Raw genomic sequence first — 20,236 nt, 5'->3', positions numbered from 1 at the left:
GACTCACCAGGACACTGTAGACACTTAATATTTATGGAAAAAAATAAAATAAATGTGGAATATATCACAGTGGTAACAATTTTTAAAAATTCCTACAGGCAGCCGGTTAGCTCAGTTGGTTAGAGCGTGGTGCTAATAAAAATTCAAGATCATAAAGTTAGTAAGATATGATATAACCATTGAGTTATACCAAAGAAGAATCCATCAAACTCATTTTCCTCATACTAGAATGGGGCTTCATAGTTAATACATTTTTAGTTGCTCTATATTCATGCAGTTAACCTTGAGAATCCCTTTCCTATCAATTCAACAATCTTGTGTAAGCACTGTCTACTTTCAACTTACCCTAGCTAGTATGACTTAATAGAAATCCCAAAGCCAATATGACAATGTGCTTGCTTCTATTCACACAGGAAATACATCTAGGTTCTTGATATTATTATTTTAAAATGATAAAAAATTTTAATTAAAAGAATTTAAAAACCTGTCAGTGTTCTTAGAGTGGCTGCCTAAAGAACATGGACAACAATTAACCATGACCTAATAATTACCTCGAATAAGACTAAAAACCTATTAGCCTGAACAAGATCGAGAGAGACCCCGTCTCTACTAAAAAAAATAGAAAGAAATTGTGTGGACAACTAAAAATACACAGAAAAAGTTAGCTGGGCATGGTGGTGCATGCCCGTAGTCCCAGCTACTCGGGAGGCTGAGGCAGAAGGATTGCTTGAGCCCAGGAGTTTGAGGTTGCTGTGAGCTAGGCTGATGCCATGGCACTCTAGCCAGGGCAAAAAAGTGAGACTCTGTCTCAAAAAAAAAAAGAGACTAAAAACCTAGTCCTATAACAGACTGCACTACAAAACCCAGGCCGAAAGCATTTGGTGCATGACTGTATTAACCTATCACAAGATTCCTCTTTGGCCTGGAACTGGAGATCCATCCAATTTATATTTAAAGATTTATCTATTCATCATACTGTGCCTCATCTGATAAGTCAAGATAGGCCAAAAGGAATCTAGAAATTTCCTCAACCAAAGAGGTTGGGGACATTCAGAGGACATGTATCTAAAAATGGTCAATTGCAAATTCATATCCTAGCTCTATCACAGGCCACATGCCCTTAGGCAAGGCACTTAACTCCCTTCTCTTTCACTCCTTAAATCCCCCCACCCCGACATCGCCCCCTCCTGGGCTAACTGCTTATCTGTAAAATAATGCAAGCAGACTAGTTGATAGCTAAGGTTCCCCTCTAGCTGTAAAAATTCTAAGTTTTACATACCAGGCTCATGGTGTTCATACAGGAGCCCTATAAAGACTGGCAAAGAACTTTTTCAAGCAAAGAGAGAGAAGCCAAGTCCTATGAAATAAAAGCAGCAGCGAAGTACCAGATGTGTGATGAAACAAAAATGTTTCATGTTTGTTATTGCTCCCACAATCCTGTTAAATACATAAACTTCATGTGAAGATATAATTGTCATAAAAGCAGATACTAACTCTTAAGGACATTACCGAATTTTATTGGATTAAAGAATATATCTTTGTTGGCCGGGCGAGGTGGCTTACGCCTGTAATCCTAGCACTCTGGGAGGCCCAAGCGGGAGGATCGCTCCAGGTCAGGAGTTCAAGACCAGCCTGAGCAAGAGCGAGACCCTGTCTCTACTAAAAATAGAAAGAAATTAGCTGGACAGCTAAAAATATATATAGAAAAAAATTAGCCGGGCATGGTGGCACATGCCAGTAGTCCCAGCTGCTCGGGAGGCTGAGGCAGAAGGATTGCTTAAGCTCAGGAGTTTGAGGTTGCTGTGAGCTTGATGCCACGGCACTCTAGCCCAGCCAACAGAGTGAGACTGTGTCTCAAAAAAAAAAAAAAAAAAGAATATACCTTTGTTTCAGGTCAATACTGTTTTCTCAAAAAAACCTTCTAACCACGGCCAGTCCTGGTGGCTCACGCCTGTAATCCCAGCACTTTAGGAGGCTGAGGTAAAAAAAAAAAAAAAAAAAAAAAATCACTTAAGAACAAAGTTCAAGATCAACTTGGACAACGTAGCAAGACCCTGCCTGTACAAAAAATAGAAATATTAGCTCGACATGGTGGCGTGTGCCTGTAGTCCTAGGCTGATGCATTCCAACCTGGGCTACAGAGTGAGACCCTATCTCTAAAAAAAAAAAAAAAAACCACCAAATCCTAGTTTCCCTGGGATCTGGGAATTCATCAAAGAACTATTAGTGAAAAATGCTTAAAGAAGATTTTCCTATGGACATTTGAAAATTGGAAATATGAATAGTAAGCAAAAACATGTTAGTTTCTGTGTTGATAAATATAATAAAAATAACTATTAGTTTATTTTCATTGTCTACATCATCATAAGCACTTTACATATCTTATCTCTTTATGTTCACTAAATACCATGGGATAGGGTCTCTCAATATTGCAACTGACATGATAATTAGAGACACGGTAAACAATCTGAGCTATGCAAAGTTAGATGACTTCTTCAGGCTCACACAATTAGGAAGTGGTGAAGCCATCGTTGGAATGCAGAAGCTTGACTCCAGAGTTCAGACTCTTCCAAATTTTTCTTGAAAAACATTACACAAAATATAACAAAAATGCAAATAATTTTTAACTACAGATGTGGTAAAATTCTTTTTTTTTTTTTTTTTTTTTTTTGAGACAGAGTGTCGCTTTGTTGCCCTGCCTAGAGTGAGTGCCATGGCGTCAGCCTAGCTCACAGCAACCTCAAACTCCTGGGCTTAAGCGATCGAGTAGCTGGGACTACAGGTATGCGCCACCATGCCTGGCTAATTTTTTCCATATATATTTTAGTTGGCCAGTTAATTTCTTTCTATTTTTAGTAGAGACGGGGTCTCGCTCTTGCTCAGGCTGGTCTCGAACTCCTGACCTCAAGCGATCCACCCGCCTCGGCCTCCCAGAGTGCTAGGATTACAGGCGTGAGCCACCGCGCCTGGCCCAGATGTGGTAAAATTCTTAAAAAAAAAAAAAAAAGACTATCCATAGAACAGAGTTATTTTCCAATTTCTAGTGATGCAAAGTTCACAGGGGGTCCTACCTAAAATGTGCTAATAAAGGCATTTACAATGTCATCATACTTTACTTCATATAAGTCAGGATATAATTACAACAGGAATCCACAAACAACCTCAACCTACCAGGCTAAGCATATTCAGAGAACAATAATCTAAAAATGATCTTAGGAAAACTGAAATCAAGAGACTTGGGTCCAGGTCTCAGAAACCTGAAAAGAAATTCTGACAAAACATCCACAGTTATAAAGCAGCAAGTGGATTTTATCTTAAACCATAAAGACTTGGAAAATGCCCCTCAGCATCTTTAGTAACCTCACACACAGATAGTAACTTAGGAGACATGACATTTTCAGTCCAAAAAAAGAGAAACACAAAGAGCCACATACTGTATCAGTTAAATTAAGGCCTCTAGATTTAGAATCTTTTGGGTCTGCCACTTTAACGCTAAGACGTTGGGCAAATACTTAAGCTCTGTGCCTCCATTTTTCTATCTGTAAAATAGGGATATTAAGAGTACTTACTTCAAAAGGATATTATGAAAATTAAATGAGTCATTAAGTAAAATGCTTAGAACAGGGCCTGCCACCTATATAAATATAACATTATATAAGTATATATGTTGCTATTAACATACATATTATTATATTATTATCCTAGAATAGAAGATGGATGGAATAAACTACCAAGAAGAGTAGGTACTGGTTATTTAGTGACTAAACCCTCAGCCCAGGAAAGAGAATATCTGTTCTGGCTATACAGGGACATTTGTAGATGAATCAAGGCAAGATTTCCTTTTGCCAGGCACTGACCAAAACATATAATAAATCCTATCGCTTTATTTAGGACATGAGATATACATAACCCGAAGCACTGTGCAAACTCTCCACAATAATAATAAACTTTCTGTGTTACAGACACTGAGAAAAGGTGTTCAAAGGAAGAATTGTTAACGGCCTCCCGCTGCCTCCCATCCCTTTCCAAAGATTTTTTGCAAGACCAGTGGCGTTTGTTAGCGTTTCCAAACTTCCCAGGAAGTCTAAAATGGGTGCTGCTAGGAGTTGCTGTATACTTACTAGATTCTCTCTAAGGAGCTTACGCTAAGAATTGAGGAAAGAAAGCAGATTAACCATTTGAATACATGCCACGGCCCATCCACAGGCCCTCCCCCTCTCCTCCGTAAATGGGGGCTTCCACAGTCCCCACTCGTCAACTCCAATATGTGATCCAGGAAAATCAATTTATTGCTTTGGCTAATCCTACAACAATAGGTGTTTCATTTTCATTGTAGGACAATTAGGTTGTCGGAGAGAGGGAAGGAGCAGGGGGGACTCTCCCGTCCCCACAGACAGATTAGTCCCCGCGGTGGCAGCAGCGTCCGCTCTGTCTGTCTGGTGGTCGGTCACACGCAGCTCCCGGCCGCTACCTAGCAACGCAAAGCCAGGGAGAGAGCTCGCCGGTTCTCCAGCCGCCCCTCGCCCTTCTCATTCATCTCTGGGGTCTCTCTCCCTCCCCTCCCCACCCCGTGCTCACTCGATCTCTCTCTCTAAACTCGCTCTCTCTCCCTCTCCCCGTCCCTCTCTACTTGCTTGTCTTTCCCTCTCCTCTTCCCCTCTTACTGGTTTTATTCTCTCCGCTTCTTCCTCCCTCTCTTTCCCTCGTCTCTGTTTCTGTAAAAACATAAACCCTCCGACAACGTGAGAGAAGTTTAAAGCACTTCATACCAGAAACTTTATGCATTCGAGCCCCAAAACTCTGACGGGCCCCATTCATCCACACAAAAGCCCCCCACCTCCCGGCTGGAAAGGGAAACCCTTCAAGAAAATACTCCAGTATTAACAGCCCCTCTCTCCGCCAATCCCACCTCCCAGCCTTATCTTGGCTCGTAAACGATCTGTATCATGAGATGCGGTCTCTCGGGGGTCACCGCGGGACCAAGTTTCGCCGGTGATGGGGGGGCGCCCTGGCCCGTGGCCCCGCGCGCGCACAGGGCTCTCCCCTGCGGGGCGCTGCAGGTGGACGGCTGCGCTCGGAGCAGCGCCCGGGACCCCTCAGCCCCGGACGGAGGAAATCCGTGGGAGAGAGCAGGCTGGAGACTGGAGGGGAGAACCTCATTTTCCCGGTTAGTACTGCAAGTGCTTTTCAGAAGGGTCGGGACAAACGCCCGTGGGAACAAAGAAAGAGTTCCCGTGGGGTGCGCTGTCACCGAAACCGGCGGGGCTGCTTTCTCAAGTTTGCGGCTGCTCAGTTCCCGGGCGCGCTGAGGGGCGCTGCCGCTCGCCGCTCGCGGGGCAACCTGAGCGCCCCAGCGGGAGCAGGTTCGGCGCCGCCGCCTTGCCCCGGCCCCTCCCGGGCCAGCACGCTCCCCTCCGCCATCCCGCGGATCCGACCCCGCCACGGCCCAGGAAGTTCGGCGCTCCGCGGCCGCCAGGCGCTTACCTTGGCCACTGGCCGGAGCCAGGCAGGCGGCGAGAGCCAGCAGCAGCGTGCACGCCACCGCCGCCGCCTCGCGCTCCATCCCTGCGACGGTCCCCGGCCTCGCCGTTCCTTCCCCGGGAGTGGACGCGCGTCGCGCCGCGCCGGCAGCCGTGGCTCGCTAGCGCTCCTTTAGGTGTGCGCCTCGGCCCGCTCCTAGAGGCAGAAAGCCGGCCCCCGCGCCCGAGGCATCCCGTTTTCTACCCGCGCCAGTCCCCACCCTCCAGACAGTGCGTAAAGCCCTTTAGACCCGACCGCCCCGGAACTAGCATGCGGGAATCCAGCAGGGCAGGCCCCCTGCCGCCCGGCCCGCCCCCTGAACTTTGCGGCGCGGGGAGGAGTGGGCCCTCGAGCACACGCGCGCTCACACATGCACCCTCCACACGCGCGCGCACACTCACACGTACTCATACAGGCGCACACACTCCTTACTGTCACACAAACTGCCACAGCCTCACACGCTCAAACACTCCTCAGTCACAGACGCGCGCACATGCCACAGCTACACTCGAGCACCGACACACACAGTCCCTCTCTCGCACACGTCCAGGCACACTCACACGCGCACTCTCTCGCTGCCACGCGCACGCGGACACGCGCTGCCCTCGCCTTTCCGCAGGATTTGCCCGGCACGGAAGCCGGCTAGGCGGCTGACGGGGAAATCTGCCACCGGCATCGTCTTAGAAACTAAACGAGCAGTGGAAAGGAATGGAGAGGGAGAAAAGTCGACAGTGGAGAAGAGGAAGAAAAAATAAGAACTGGAAAAGGAAAGAAAAGCAAGACAGATAAGAAAAGAAGGAAAGAGAAAGGAAGAGAAGGGACAGGAAAGAGGAAGGGGCAGGGGAAGGGCAGGGATAAAGAGCCTGCTGGAGAGATCTGTGGCCCTCACTCCTGGCCTGAACTCTCTGGGCTCCCCTGGCTTCCCCTAATAGGGTACCAGCTGCTGAGAAGGGAGGGCTGTGTTTTTACAAATTAGAGAGAGAGTTGGATCACTGGGGAGTTGTATCCTTGTTTAGCTTTTCTTAAGCATCATATCTACAGGTGTAGAGCCTCTTACAAGTTTGTTCATTTTGAAGAAAAATTAAAAGGAATGAACGTCTTCTCTGTGGTGACACTTGACCGTTTATAAGAGGGAGCAACACAAGGGGTTCGGAGAAGCCCGCGGGTCCCTTCTTCAGGGCCGCATCAGACAGGCTGGCGGGGCCCGGCCCCCAGGAGCACTGCGAGTGACCCTTACACGCGCTCCCAGCGCACCGTCCTCAGTCCGTGTGTGACACCAGAGTCCACAGAAAAAAGGAAGGTTGGTGCCACTGGGAGCCCTGTATGAGGAGGGGCTGTTTCCGGGCCCGAGGTTGTCCTGTAATCTCCTGCCCGGGCCTCGGAACCAGCTCGACGGCGGGCCTCAGGCGTCGAGTCCTGACCCAAGGAGTCTGGAGCGCTTTCCTTCAGGTGAGTGGCTCGTGGAGGCGAAGCCCTGTACGCACGTGGTCCCTGGGCAGGGCCCCGCTGCCTCCCCTCGCCTGGGGCGAGAACCTGCCAGTTACTGCCAGCCCGGTCTCCCGGGAGCACCGACCGTCTGGGGCTCCGCCGACCGCAACAGTCCAGATCGCGAAGCTTCGGTGGGCTTTAGTGGTTGGTGCAGCGTTTGGGGGGGCGGGGACAAGATAAGTGCTACTTTCCAAAGACAAAAAGAGAGAAATAGATACAGAAAGAAACAACTTAGACTTTGAAAACGTAGGGTTGTGGGAAAAGGCGGGAGAGATTTCGTGGCTTTCTTTGCGAGATTTCTGGCTTGGGAAATCTGTAGGTCTGTGCTCTGGCCAAAGTCGCAGGAACCCTGTCTCCCTGCAGTGCTCGGCGATGTGCTGCGCTGAGGCGGAGGCAGGATTGGGGACCGGAGGTGGGGAGGTTGGGGGCTGGGGAGTGAAGGGGATGACCCAGGTGGGAGGAGGGAAGGGGCGGGGGGCGCGATGCTGCCCTTCAGTCTTCGCGGGTGATTTATGCCGGTTCCAGGCGGCCGGGGCGATGGTACGAGACCGCGCCGGGGTCAGGCCGGTCCGACGCCCGCTGGGGCGGCGCTGCACAGTCAAAGAACGTCCCCGCACCTCCGAGCTACAAAGAGCCGCCGCGGGCGGTGGGGAGGCGCGCGAGCCTGGGCGGGAGGGAGGACCGAGAGTGCGGGAGGGGCTGGGCTCCTTCCTGGGCGCGCGTGGGCGCGCAGGCGCGAGCGTGTATGAGTGTGTGTGTGTGTGTGTGTGTGTGTCCTTTCACTGTAGCAGCCGGGGCTCCAAACATTCCTTTCTGCACTGAAGAGTTTTCCTCATTGTTGTTGTCTTTGTGCTCCAGTGTTGCCAACTTACTGGAATTCCTGACGTGGTTGCACAGCAGGGCTCAGGCTGACCATACTAGCCAGCTGCATTTGTGTATAGGGCCGACCCCGCTGTTAATCCCAGAATAACGCAGAAGAAGGGGGGGAAGAAGGGAGAGAGAACGGGAGGGAGGGGACACTAATGGAACTGGGTCCATCATTCTCAACACTGTGTATGTAGACTCGCACACTTTTCCACTAGAAAACCCATTTTCTCAATGCAATCCCAAATTCGTGACACTTGAAAACCCCTCCACCATGCAGGTGTTTATCTCCCACATCTATGCCTGAGAATGCCTGTTGCTAGATTTGAGGGATTAAATCATAGACCAGTATCTGGAAAAGCCCAGGTGAATTCAGCTGTGATTTAAGCCAGCACTGTTCCTCAGTAATGCAAATGGACAATTTCTTTATTTTTCACATTTCTCTCTCCAGATATGTATATAGGACTTTTCAGAGTAGTCAACCAAAAGAGACAGGGGAAAATGCTGAAAAGTGAAATTCATTCTAGTAAATGTGTGTTAATTGACTTCCTTGATATATTTTTTGCTTATTTATATTATTTTACTCATCTCAACACCAAATTACTGGAAATATTTCCAGGGAATATTTGTTCTTATCCTGAACCAACTTCCTGCAGTTGGTATTAAATTGTAAAATCTCCTTGAGTAAAATCCAACTTCAGCTTGCTGTTAATCCAACCCAGATTTTCCTCCTGAGTGCTATAGAGCCAACTGCCCCCTGAGTAGCTCCAATACAGTCTCCTAAGACCTCAAACTCAAAAGGATGGAGCCTGAACCATAAAGCTTCTACTGTCCACCCGAGGCCAAGCCAAAATTTATGCCATTCTTGACTCCTCCCTCTTTTCTTCACCCCCATATGCAATCAATCATGAAATTCTACTAACTCAAATTCCTCAATCCACTCACTTCTCTCTCATATCCTCCCACTTTTCTCAACCTCATTGTCAGTAGCCACCAACCTCTCTCACCTGACTTATAGCAAGAGCCTTATAACGGGCTCCTTGCTATCAGTTTTGTGCCCTCCCATTTTTCCATTCTGCAACCATATGATTCAAAGTGATATTTCTATGAGACTAGTGCTTCGCTTTCAAATAAAGGTCATTACCCATTAGAGGATTATGAAATCAATTTAGGACGTCAAGGCAAGAATTACATTCAAATGAAATAGAACAGAATAGAAACTAAAATAAATTTCATATGGAAAGGATATGTATTGCTTCATAAAACTACTGTTTCAGTGTGTGTGATACACTGTGTCACCATGTAAAATATATTTCTCATATGAATCTCAGTCAAAAAAAATTGAGGTATCTCACCACAAATTACTTATTAATTAAAAAAGGGGGAAAGTAACTTTAAGCAGTGAAATCTGGCAGATGTTTTAATAGGTTTTTTTTTTTAAGTATGGTAAGGTCAACAGATCAGGAAACAACTGCCATTGAATATATAGTTTATTATACTCACAGATTCCAAGAGATGGGGTACGCATCATGCCACAAGGGACCATGCAGGGAGGCAGAGGGAAAGAGAACGGTGGGGCAAGCTCCTTTACTGTGGTTTCCATGGGAAGGAACAGACAAGGCAGAGTAAGTAGGTTTAGGATTGACTGATCTGTATTTGAAAATTAGGCAGGAGGTCAAGGCAAGGTGACTGAGGCATATTAACAGGTTGTCCAGAACAAAGTACATCTGCCACATGCATGCAGGACAGATGTTAAAGCATTAAGTCTATAAAAGCTAGAAACGTGGTAAATATAACAGACACCACATTGACCAAAGAATCAAAGTTAACATAACAATCAAAGCTAATATGAGACAAATTGACATCATGTGCCTCCTGATATGACACACTCTGAAGGATATAGTAGCACTTCTGTGGTACTACTGACAAAAACACATAACCTGAATCTAATCATGAGAAAACATCAGAAAAACCAACATTTCCTCATTTTTTAGTCTGTCCAAACTGAGGAACATTCTAGTATTGAAGTATAGTATTTGAAGAATATTCTCTCTTCTCAAAAAATGGCAAGGTCATAAAAGACAAAGAAAGGCTGAGGAACCTGTTTAGAGATATGACCACTAAAAGCAGTATGTGACCCTAGGGTGGATCTTGAACTAGAAAGGACTTTATTGGGAAAATCAGATATGCCCTCATAACTCTCTTTACTTCCCTCAACCCAGCACTTGCTGCACCTGTTGAGTGCTTATGGCCTTCTCAAAGCTCTTCTCCCTCTGCAGATAGAATGATTTTTTTGCAATTATTATGTAGACCATCCCTTGTCTGATTACAACCCTTCAATAGTTTTCCAATTTTTCTGCAATAAAATCCAAAACTTTTGGCGTAGCCTACAAGCCCCTGCATGATCTGGCCCTTTACCATCTCTCAAACCTTACATGACAGTTCGGTCACACTGGCCTCCACTTGGTTCCTCAAATGTGCTTTCCCACCCTTGAAGATGAGATGAAGATACTTAAGAGAAAGAGGTAGAGATTCAGAGAGCTGCCTAAGTTCCCCACAGCTCTCCAGGTCTAGATACTAATCTAGTATATCCTTACAAAAATTCCCCTTTTGCTTGAGTGAGCTAGAGTGGATCTCTGCCCTTTGCAAAATGGAGCTAGACTGAAACCATCAAAAAGTGCCAAAAAGACATCATAAGGCATCTCACCTACTAGGCAGCCCCAGTATTTTGACACTTGTTTTTAAAATCTTAAAGCCCTCCTATTTTTTAAATAACTCTGGACTTGCCAGCTTCAGGACCAGTTTCTGAGCCACAAGTTAGCTGCACGTTCTTGGTGTGTAGCCAGGGCCAGGAAAACCACAGCAAGACCTAAAGGGACAACAGTACAGCAGCCATATTTTGCACACCAAAAATGAAGACATCAGTTACAAATATTACAAGGGAATCCTTTTGATTTGCAAGTAAAGTCACATAAAAAGTCTTGGCAAAGGTTTAAAGAAACAGATTCTAACAAGTCTCACTGACTGAAAAAAGTTAAATAAAATTAGGACTTTTCCTGAAAAGAAATTTCAGGCTTGAAGACACCGTTGCAGGAAGTCCTGGGAGTCACCTGGGGCTAAGGCAGCCACAAATGTTCCCATCAGGCCAGTACCACCGGCACTAAAGTCAAGAACCTGTGCAGGAAGACATCATAGTGCACAGTGAAGAAGGCTAGCAATACAATACCAGGGTCAAAATGGTCAGCCTCACTGTTTTTAAATTCCTCTCTCCTAAGAGCAATTTCTTCAGGTAAAGGTCAGTGGAAACACCTGGCTAGATAATGAGTCTTGAGGGCCAGAAGACCAATATGATTCCATCAGTCCCACAGTTCCTCTCTTATCTCAGAGATTGTGAAAGGGCTGGAGGTTGTAGAAAGGTAATGTGATAAGGAGTAGTATATGCACAAAGAAAACAACTATATAAAGTCAGCATCTGTATATGATCCTTCGAGTAAAAGCAATGTGGACAACTACCTCAAGTCACCATTACGTGTGAATCTAGTCTTCAGTGTTCACAGGTTTGGCGACATGCACCAGAATTCAGCCACATTCCCTGTCTAAAGAGCTAAGTCTGTCTTGTTCACCACCAAATTCCCAGAACCTGGCATAGGACCAGATACATGGCAGACCCTCAGTAAATGTCTGGTCAATGAATGAATGAAATGAAACAGCATAAACTCCGCATTTGGCTTCTGGCATTTCACCCAAGTCAGAATCTAAATATTTCACTGACCTTACAGGATACAACTTATGCTGAAAAGATCTTGAGATCTTGAGTTCCAGGAGAATCATCCTCAGGGTATCTCAGAGTTTGAATTTCTTCTGAGTAATACTTGCCTGTAGGGTCTACAACTAACTGTGCAATGTGAGTTGAAATAGAACAGTGTTTCTCTAATGTCCGTAGGGTACATTTGGCAATATTCAGAGACATTTTTGACTGTCACAACTGAGGGGTTCTACTGTCATCTAGTGGGAAGTGGCCATGGATGCTGCTAAACATCCTACAATGCACAGGACAAAAAATTATCTGCCCCCAAATTTCAATAGTGCAAGGTGAAGAAACCCTGAAATACAACAATCAAATCTTTAAGATTTTGACAATAAAATCTTTCAGTTGTATTTCAGACTTTTAGATCAAGAACAAAATCATAAAACCCATTTAAAAAAACCACTTCTGCTAAATTTCCTCTCTCCAATAACTGGACAATACAATGGCAAAGAACTATAATTCTATAGATCAAACTCCAGTCAAAAGAAACAGACAAAGATGAAGCATGCCAAAAAGCATTTTAAAATGGAGAAGGCACATGTGTGTTTCTGCGCTTCAGCGATACTTAAATACAAACCAAACAAGAAAAGTACTTCTTTCCCCTCTCCTCTCTGGTTGACCAACTGCTATTTTTAACTCAAGCCCCAGCTCAAGTGTTTCCTTTTTGATGGTAAAACCTCCTCCATCTCTCCCAGAGAGCCTCTGTCTTTTCTGTAATTCTATCCCACCAAACACTTACCTTCATTAGGATTGTCACCAGATGGAATAAATTATTTGATTACATTCATGTCTCCCCCAATAAACTTGATACTCCTTGAGGTCTTCTTTTTTAAATAACATTTTTAATTGTGGAATAGATTTACTAAAAAATTATAGAGAATTCCCATATATTCCATACCCAGTTTAGCCTATTATTAACATCTTACATTAGTATGGTATCTTTGTTATAATTAATGAGCCATAATTGATACATGATTATTAACTAGAGTCCATGGTTTATTCAGATTTCGTTAGTTTTTACCTTATGTCCTTTTTCTGGTCCAGGATCCCATCCAGGACACCACAATTACATTTAGTCATCATGTCTCCTTAGGCTCCTCTTGGCTGTGACAGTTTCTTGGATATTGCCCTTTTGTTGCTTTTTTTTTTTTTTTTTTTTTGATGACCTTGACAGCTTTGGAAAGAAGTGGTCAGGTGGTTTGTATAATGTCCCTCACTTGGGATTTGGCTAATGTTTTCTTCATTAGACTGGGCTTATAGGGTTTGGGGGCAAAATCTCAGAGATAAAGTGCCATTCTCCTTACATTGTATCAAGGGTACATATTATCAACATGACTTCTGACAAATTGATGTCAGCCTTGATCACCTGGCTGAAGTAGTGTTTGTCAGGTTTCTCCATCGAACAGTCACTCCTTTTTCTTCCTTTTCATTCTGTACCCTTTATAAGCAAGTCGCTCTGTGCAGGCCACACTTAAGAACTGGAGAGTTAGGCTCCACCTCCTTGAGAGCACAGTGAGGGAATTCCCCTGCATGGATAGATTTGTCAGTCTGTTCCCGTTTATTTATTTGTTCAATCATTTATTTATATCAATACAGAATTGTGGACATTTATTTTACTTTGAATTATATCCCAATAGTACATTATTCTGTTGCCCAAATTGTTCCCGCTTTGGCCACTGGGAGATCTTTCAGTTGGCTCCTATGTCCTTTGACACACCTTCATCATTGTGGGGTTTTAGTTTTGTTCTTTTGTTTTGTTTTTAAACACTTCCTTACTTTCTCCAGGTTCATCTTGGATATTTCCTACGCGGTCATAGAATCAGCCAAGGTCTTCCTCTTTTACTCTTCATTCTATGAAGCATGAACATAATAACCAAAATTTACTGAACATTCACTATATGCCAGACATGAGCTAAGATTCTTACATGGATATACTTACTTACTGACATCAAACAAAATTCCAGCTAAGTAGTGTAATGGAGAGACCTTGTTTGTAATGAATTGCCTGGGGAAACATTTTATCTTATAATCTTAGGATAGGAAAGCCTGCCTAAGGAAGGCTATAATCAAGAATGGAAAGGATTGTTAGTTTTGTCTATATAAAAATCAAATGATTTTTATAAGGCAAAAAACACAATGAACTGTGTTGAAAGACAAGCTGAGAAAATAGTTTTTATACCAATGACCAAAAAAGGGTTAATATTTACTCATATAGAAAAGTTCTTAGAAACTAATAAAAAAATTGAGTACCGCAGTAGAAAAATGATCTGCAGTGCTTGCTTTGGCAGCACATATACTAAAATTGGAACTATACAGAGAAGATTAGCAATTAAATAAATAAAAAAAAAAGAAGAATGATCTGCAAACACAGTTAGAGCTAACATTTATGTAGTGTTAGACCCAGTTATTAGGACAAGTTGGGACAGACAACAAAGTAAAAAAAAAAAAAAATAGACCCAGTTATTAATACTATGTGTTAGACACAGTTCAAAGTGCTTCATGAATATCATCTTATTTATCATCCTCATAGCAACCCAATGAAGTAGTTACCAAGATAACTCCTATTTTACAGATTAGAAAACTAAGCCCAAGTGTTACAGTGCTTTTAGAATTTGTATAACAGGTTTTCCGGTCCTCACCAGAAGATCCCCCCACCCCACCCCCCACTCCCCCACCCCCACCCAAAAAAAAGAAACTAAGCCCAGAGAATTTAAGTGACTTTTCCAAAGGTCACACAGCTAGTTAGTAGCAGACCTGGAATTTGAGTCTCTCAGTCTTATCAGCTCCAGGGTATCAAAGCTTGTATTTTCCCTGAAAGCAGATCCATGCTATAAAGACTTGGGTGGATGTCATTTATTTGGGAAATAATACCAAAGAGCAATAGTGAAGGACCAGATACAGTGAGATAGGGAAGGAGGAGAAACTAGATAGGAGTGCTATATTCATGGTACTTAGTTCTAAGAATGCTTCTCAGAAGTGTCCACCTGAAGATCAACCAGAAGTATTTACCCATCAGTTCCCATTCTCTATTGGTTAAGAGTTATCTTCAGGACATTAGCTTCTCTGTATCCTGGGGTATGCATGTGTGCTTATTGAGCCCACCACTGTCTACAGCAATGGAGACACTCTTGGGCAGAAAAAGAAAGTATATCCCACGGGCAACTGAAGCTTAACGCTTTCAGTCTAAGGTGAGTTGAAGCCCATATGAGGAGCCAACTTGCCAGGCAATTGTCTTCCCTTAATGTTTTGTGGTACTGTTACTAGTGGAATTGCTCCACTTAGGAATCAGGACTTCTAATCCAGCAGAGCCTAAAATGGCAGGAGTAGTAACCAAATTCCTGAGCTGATGGCGAGAGGCACCAATCTCTCTTTCACTTCTTGAAGACAGAGCTTCATATACCGCATCCTAGAGGACACCCGCAGTTTTGCTCTTGAACTGGTGATTTAAATGAGAATTTATCATTCCATTGTTTTAAGTGGCTATTTCTAATTATGAGATGTATAAAAGGACCAAGGCTTTCCAAAGTCATACACCTAGGTTTACACCTCTTTCACTATAAGTGAGTTGCTTATGAAGGCAAACACATACTCAGAATATCTGTTGATTCTAGTAAAGACAAATCACTTCTCCCTCCATATGGAAAGGGTCCAATGTAATCAACATGCCACCAAAAGGCTGGTTTTTCTATTGCTTCTCATGTCAGTGCTGAACATTTGTGCTTTTCTAGGAATTTTTCCATTTCACCCAAAATTTCAGATACAGTGCCATAAATTTTTCCATTACATGTTATCTTTTTGGAATCTACATGATTTATAGCATTATCCCTCTGGCATTTCTTTTTCTTTTACATTTCCTTTCTTTTTTTTTTTTTTTTTTGAGTCAGGGTCTCACTCTGTTGCCCAGGCTAAAAGTACAGTGGAGCGTCATGATAGCTCATTGCAACATCAAACTCCTGGGCTCAAGACATCCTCCTGCCTCAACCTCCCAAGTAGCTGGGACTACAGGCACACACCACCACGCTCAGCTAATTTTTTCATTTTTTGTGGAGACAGGGTCTTGCTATGTTACCCAGGCTGGTCTCAAACTCCTGGGCTCAAATGATCCTCCCAACTCAGCCGCCCAAGGTGCTAGGATTACAGGCATCAGCCACCGCGTCCAACCTTATCACTCTTTTCATTGCTATATTGGTTATTTGCTGCCATTTCTGTTTTATCTTTATACATATTATCAGTTTTGTTGGTCTTTTGAAAGAACCGACTTTGGGTTTGTTTTCAATCGATTACATTTTTGTTTTATATTCATTGATATCTTCTCTTTTATTATGTCCTTCTTTCTACTCACTTAGGATTTTGTATATTAAAATACTATCAAATCCATCTACATTAATTTTTTATTTCAGTCATTATATTTTCAGTTCCAGAATTTCTATTCAAATATTTTTTAAAGAGCTCAGCACTCCTGTGAAATTCTCTCATTTTGTCATCTATTTTCTTGAACATGTCAATCATGATTATTTTAAAGTCTGTACCTGATAACTCTAAGATATAGATTGTCTGTGTCTGTTATTTGTCTTTATTTTCAATCCTTTCATCCTAGGTTCTGGTATGCCCGGCAAATTTTAATTGAATAATTTACATTGAATATGAAAAACTACGTAAGCCGTGGATGATGCCATCTTCTCCAAAGAGGATTTATTTTCCTTCCAGCAGGCAGTTAGAATAGAGATCAATCCTTGACCCAATCAGAATGAGTTGTCTTAAAACTAGATTTCAGTCTTTCAGAGAGCTGAACTATTTCCTGTTCGTCCTTTCTACTCGGGTATAATCCCTCAGGTATCTCAGTAGAAAACATGGACTGCTCCTCCTCCTTCGTAGGCTCTAAACTCCAGTGTTTATCTCACCAGCATCATGACACTACTTAAAGCTCTGATTAATCCTTTTAACATCTTAGTTTCCACTTTATTTTAGTAATGTAACTTACAAATTTGAAATTCCTTGAGGCCAGGCACGGTGGCTCACATCTGCAATCCTAGCACTCTGGAAGGTCAAGGCTTGAGGATCACTTGAACTCAGGAGTTCGAGACCAGCCTGAGCAAGAGTGAGACCTCGTCTCCGTGCGCCTGTGGTGTAGTCCCAGCTACTTGGGGAAGCTGAGACAGGAGGATTTCTTGAGCCCAGGAGTTTGAGGTTGCTGTGAGCTAGGCTGATGTCATGGCATTCTAGCCCAGGCAACAGAGAAAGACTGTCCACCCCACCCCCCCAAAAAGAACCTCTTTAGTAACAAATATATGTCAAAAAAAACCCTGCTATATTTGAATATATTGCAAGACAACATTTGGATAATATATCATAGAATTTGTACATTCTATCAACATAAAGGTGACAACTTTAAAGTAATATTTCACCCTAGAAATACCCCAACCTGAAAGGCAAATCATGCTACATAGAGAAGATTTTTAAATTAGAGTAAAAATAAAATACCATGTACCATTAACAGTGTTTAGGAGAGTGGGTAACAGAGGAACATGGGTCCTCCTGCCATCTGTCCTCACTGACCATGGTAATTGTGAGTAAATTGACAGAAAACTTTTTAACCAAGTAGCTCCACAATTCATTCTTTAAAACTGATCTATTGCTTATGTGACTCTTTATAATGAAAATCCTTACTATTTCTCAAATTGGAAAACTGGAGATGCTTCATGGCACAGGTTTTAGAAAAGAGCCCTGCAAATTCTTTTCTTTTAGCACAGCCCCTTTGAGTGGGCAGATTAAGATAAGGCTATTTTCCATACCTGAGTGCCTTTGCCTCCTCTGCCTGAGTTGGCTGGTTTTCATCTGGGTTCCTGTCTTCACTCACCAGCCATGGGAAGACTTCTCCCTATTATCCCTTCTTGTTCATGTAGTTATTTCAACCAGTAATTAGACAATTGCCTCAGTTATAAAAGAAGAGAAAGGGTATTGGGACTAGAACTTTATAAATTAAAATTTAAAAAACTTTGTTTACCTCTTATAAAATCCTTATTTGTAAATTGGCTCTAATTTTCTTGCCATGTCATTTCAGTTATTAGAAATTTAAAGGGTGGCTGGGCGTGGTGCTCATGCCTGTTATCCTAGCACTTTGGGAGGCTGAGGTAGAAGGATTGCTTGAGCCCAGGAGTTCAAGACCAGCCTGGGAAACATAGGGAGACCGTGTTTCTACAAAACTTTAGCCAGGCACAGTGGTGTGCACCTGTAGTCCCATCTTGGGAGGCTGAGACAGCAGGATCACTTGAGCCCAGGAGTTCAAGGCTGTGATCATGCCACTGCACTCCAGTGAGACCCATCTCTAAAAAAGAAAAGAAAAGAAAGAAACTAATTTAAAGGTTAGCTTTTTATAAACATTAAACATTATTTTCTCTTCATAATAATGTTTTAAAAAATCATTTTCCAAAGTAGCATGTATTATGTGCACTACTCTGTTAGATGGGGTGTGGGGAGGGGTGGTGTCTATGTGTGGAGAGAGGGAGAAAGGCGCATGAGATCGAGGCCAAGACTGAGCTCTACTATGAAAGAATGGTCACTGAAACAATAAGAGTTTAGCTCCAAATGGTGGAATTTGGGATGATTTTTTTTAAAGCTTTTCTATATTGTTTAACTTATCTACAATGAATACTTGTTCTCTTTATGAAAAAAGAAAACAATTAAATTACATTTAGAGTCCATCATATAGTTTCCAAAGTTTATTTGGTCACCTATCCTACTCTTACTCTCAAGATCATTTAGGGAATTTCCTAAAGTCACCAACAAGTTGGTGAAACAGCCAGAACCCAAATACAGATATTCTGGCAGTTAAACTGGGGTTCTTAATATGTTCCTGCTGGGTTTTTTGTTTTGTTTTGTTCTGTTATTTGTTTGTTTGTTTGTTTGTTTGTTTGTTTGTTTTTGCACTGCAACGGAAATTACTGCAGAAATTGACTTTTCCAGGACCCTAAGGAAATAAAAATAAGCCCTTCCCCAAAGTCCCTGGGTTGACATTTTATGACACTATAGAGCTTCTCTTAAAAGATCCATAGGATTGACATTTTCTCCTTAAGATAACATCTTCACTTTGCTAATTTTTGTCATTTTTCTGTAAGTCACATGTAAGTCATTTAAATCTCTCCTAAGATGAAATACGGGGCACCTTGATGGAGGAAAAGGATGAAAGTATTAATTCTTTTTCCCATTAGATAATAGATTGACCCTAGTCTTCAGCAATAGACACATTATAGTGAACGCAAACCAATGTGAACAGCAAAAATATAAGTTCTGAATTTAATTCTCAATAGACTACAACTGATCTTGGCATCAGAACCCCCTTAACCCTCTTCGTCTATTTTATGGCTGTCCTGACTCCGTAATTTATAGCAACAACAAATGGTAGTCACCAAGGGCCCACACATATAGGCATGCTCTGGCCTATGATCCTTCAGAAACACACTTTTAACAGGGAATAGAAAGACTGTATTAGCAATCTCAGAATAAGCAAAGAATCTGGGGTTTTTAATACATTTGCTCAGGTGTTATATCTTTCATTCTACTTGTATGTACATTTTATATATTCGTCATAAAAAATCCTTTATTTCTTTCAGAAAAAAAATATTTTTTTTTTGAGACACAGTCTCACTCTGTTGCCTGGGCTAGAGTGCCATGGCATCAGCCTAGCTCACAGCAACCTCAAACTCCTGAGCTCAAGCAATCCTCCTGCCTCAGCCTCCTGAGTAGCTGGGATTACAGGCATGCGCCACCATGCTTGGCTAATTTTTTCTATATATTTTTAGTTGTCCATATAATTTCTTTCTATTTTTAGTAGAGACAGGTTCTCGCTTGCTCAGGCTGGTCTCGAACTCCTGAGCTCAAACAATCCGCCCGCTTTGGCCTCCCAGAATGCTAGGATTACAGGCGTGAGCCACCACGCCCAGCCCCAGAAAAAAAAATTTTTTGACAAAATTTTCATAAGGCATAAAGACATGGGTTTTCACAGAATACATAAATAAGTCCTGAAAGCAAGCTGGAAAGGACTTTTAAGATGGTTAAAGTTGTTTGGCCCTACATTTAGCCTGTATATATTTACCGACTATCTATGTGACAGGCACTGAAGTTAGAGAGACGAATAAAAATTTGCCCCCCTTTTTGAGGATTTTTGAGGATTTACCTAATAAAACAATACAGCCTGATAAATATTATAATCAATATATTCACAGAGTATTTTAGGAGCATATAGAGGGAACACTTAACTCTCCTATAGGAGGAAAAAAGAAAGATTGGAGGAAAAAAGAAAGATTGGAGAAAAAAATATCCATAAGCTGAATATTAAAAGATAAATAATTCACATGGCTGAAAATGAGGAAGGAGGAACATAATAAAAATCATTTACTTAGTGCATCATAGTTGTCAACAACCTTATGTAATAGGTATTTTGATGCATCCACAATATTTTTGCTACATATTATTTATATCCAAGTTCTTATCTTGAATCTATTTTTGGAAACCAATGTTATAGATTCCCTCAAAAAAATATTCCATTGATAAAAGTAT

The 20,236-nt window shown here is 42.6% G+C and overlaps 1 protein-coding gene, 1 non-coding gene and 1 pseudogene across 2 annotated transcripts in view; 2 read left to right on the top strand and 1 right to left on the bottom strand.

Annotated features, from left to right (window-relative positions):
• LRP2 (LDL receptor related protein 2) overlaps nucleotides 1–5,675 on the bottom strand; it is a 195,954-nt gene extending 190,279 nt beyond the window's left edge. The window contains exon 1 of the mRNA XM_045558741.1: nucleotides 5,485–5,675. Within this exon, the coding sequence (XP_045414697.1) occupies nucleotides 5,485–5,563 (79 nt within the window). The 5' untranslated portion in view covers nucleotides 5,564–5,675. The remainder of the gene's footprint in view (nucleotides 1–5,484) is intronic.
• Nucleotides 5,676–13,952: 8,277 nt separating this feature from the next.
• LOC123644222 lies at nucleotides 13,953–14,008 on the top strand (annotated as a pseudogene).
• A 261-nt stretch (nucleotides 14,009–14,269) lies between these two features.
• On the top strand, nucleotides 14,270–14,331 carry LOC123644236. The gene has a single exon (XR_006737055.1). It is a non-coding gene; the product is annotated as a U7 small nuclear RNA (small nuclear RNA).
• The last annotated feature ends 5,905 nt before the right edge of the window (nucleotides 14,332–20,236 follow it).

The sequence above is a fragment of the Lemur catta genome, chromosome 8, assembly GCF_020740605.2.
Source record: "Lemur catta isolate mLemCat1 chromosome 8, mLemCat1.pri, whole genome shotgun sequence".
NCBI lineage: Eukaryota > Metazoa > Chordata > Mammalia > Primates > Lemuridae > Lemur > Lemur catta.
Note: the sequence above shows the minus strand (reverse complement) of the source record. Positions and strands in the feature narration are given on the sequence as shown.